Raw genomic sequence first — 2,084 nt, 5'->3', positions numbered from 1 at the left:
ATAGTTTCCTCTTCCCATGGACAAAGCCTGCGGATTTGCGTCTATCGAGTGGTGAAGATCTTGAGCCTCAGCCTAAGCCTACACGCCCCGCTACAGTATTGAGTACCGTTATACCACCGTCCGGTAGCACGTCTCAACAGGCCACCATGGACTCTAACAGGACTATCCATGAAGCTGGAGGGACCTTCTATGCTGGGCCTCCAAATGATGACCCAAGGGTCACTTCGCAGTCAAGTCCTAATATCGAGCACAAGGTCAAGAACCCGACTCTGGAAGATACTTACTCTACCTACGGAGCCATCATTGGCTCTGATGGGTCGTGGATCCACGACACTAACTACTCTGATTACACGGAAGGTGCGTCTGACGTAACTCGTATCCTCGTAGCCGCCACGAAGATGGTAGCCGGATTCCCTGCATCGTCGGCGTTGGACAACCCTGCCTCTTTGGTGATATTGGCATTTAAAATGCAAGCTTGGTACCCTCAACTTCACCGATGGTATGGTTCATTGAAGGGTCTTTATGACGGCTTTCCTGACATCGCGTCTTTTCTGGATCAATATGACATTACTGAAGGACTTCGGCAACTCGCCAGGTTGGTCGCTAATGAAGGTTGGGGCCCAACCATAATGGCTGCTCTGATCTGCGAACACGCATGCCGCAAACCTGAGTCGTCGAGGAGCCGATCGATCGCGTTTACTCTATACTCCCTCCTATCGGCGGATAACGAAGACGAATTGGTCCAGGGTTTGAGGAAATCAGCATCCCCCGCCGACCAAGTCCGGTATGTGAGCATCCTGGACATGTCCGGTATTAGGAACAAGCACTATGCGAGGATCCTAAGTGTTGACGAGCGCGATGGCCCGATGTGGAAACTATGCCTACATACCTCCCTCGCCTCACTGCAAGCTGTGGAATACACTCCCCTTAATGTTGAAGATCTACGTTATCGCTGGTCATCTATCTCACAGAAGAAAGATGAGTACATCGTGGACTACGCGGCGCGAGAGTCGGCTAAGTATGAGAACTATGCCAAAGCTCTGATGCACCTGGGTATAACAGCCCCTTCTCCCTACGAAAGATTGGTCTCGTTCGCCTCACGACTTCAACCAAACATGAAGACTCTCCTAGGTAAGCATATGCGATCCAAAGACCTGACTCTGTATGCCGCTGATTATGATTACATCTGCCGCACTCTGATTAAATTGGAGAAGACCTACTATGTGGCCTATGAATTCCAGACGCATGGTATCAAGACGACACACAAACCCAATGACTGGATTCCGGTTATCCAAACCACCAAGCCTCTCTCTGGTGCATCAGATGGCCCATATAAAGGCAAACCTAAGCATGACTGTCCTCATTGTGGAAAAAAGGGAGTTCGCCATCCGCCTGACCTATGTTACTCTAATCCCTCTAGGAAAATTATGGACGGCCACAAAGACAAGGTTACTGATACCTCTAGGAATGCTGCTTCTCGCACTATCTCTGCGGCGCAAAGCTCTGCCGTTCCACAACCCGAAACTGCGGTGCCTCAGTTCATGGTCTTGCACTCTGGAAGCAATATGTCGGTTGAGGACAAACTCCATGTGCCGTGTGCCTCCGTTTGGTTGCTGAAAGCGGGAGGATGCAAAGTTGTCATGGGCATCGACTCCTTCTCTGAAGTTACTATGGTGGATCGAAATGTGGTGTCAACTCTCTCTAGTCATGGCGCATCCCTAGAAACTAGAGAAGTGAGGAAGAGGACATGTCGAGCGGCGTGTGGCAGCCTATTCACCATCTCGCAAGAGGCCAACCTCCCCGTGGTATTTCAAACTAATCATGGACCCAAGCTCGCGATGATCTGGTGTTATGTTGTAACTAACTTCACGTATCCCCACATCCTTCTGGGTGCATCTACACTGTCTCGTATGAAAGCGTCCATCGACCTGGACGACTACGTGATGAGCATCAAGTGTATGGGAGGAGTGAAAGTCCAGCTGTCATCATCACCCCCGACAGTACCGCCAGTTGCTGCTGCACCGAGCTCTGATCTCGAGGAAAACCTTGTGAATCTATCGGATGAGGAGCTCTACCAATGGCAT

At 50.5% G+C, this 2,084-nt stretch overlaps 1 protein-coding gene across 1 annotated transcript; it reads left to right on the top strand.

Moving 5' to 3' along the window:
- Positions 1-146: 146 nt before the first annotated feature.
- On the top strand, positions 147-1,733 carry Pmar_PMAR024868 (hypothetical protein; the record flags this gene model as incomplete). The annotated part of the gene is made up of 1 exon (XM_002769477.1): positions 147-1,733. A coding segment is annotated over one exon (1,587 nt), but the record flags the coding sequence as incomplete, so codon positions are not given.
- Between the last annotated feature and the right edge of the window lie 351 nt (positions 1,734-2,084).

Source organism: Perkinsus marinus, assembly GCF_000006405.1.
Source record: "Perkinsus marinus ATCC 50983 genomic scaffold scf_1104296965668, whole genome shotgun sequence".
NCBI classification, from domain to species: Eukaryota; Perkinsozoa; order Perkinsida; family Perkinsidae; genus Perkinsus; species Perkinsus marinus.
The sequence above is the reverse complement of the archived record's forward strand: the minus strand, read 5'-3'. Positions and strand labels throughout refer to the sequence as shown.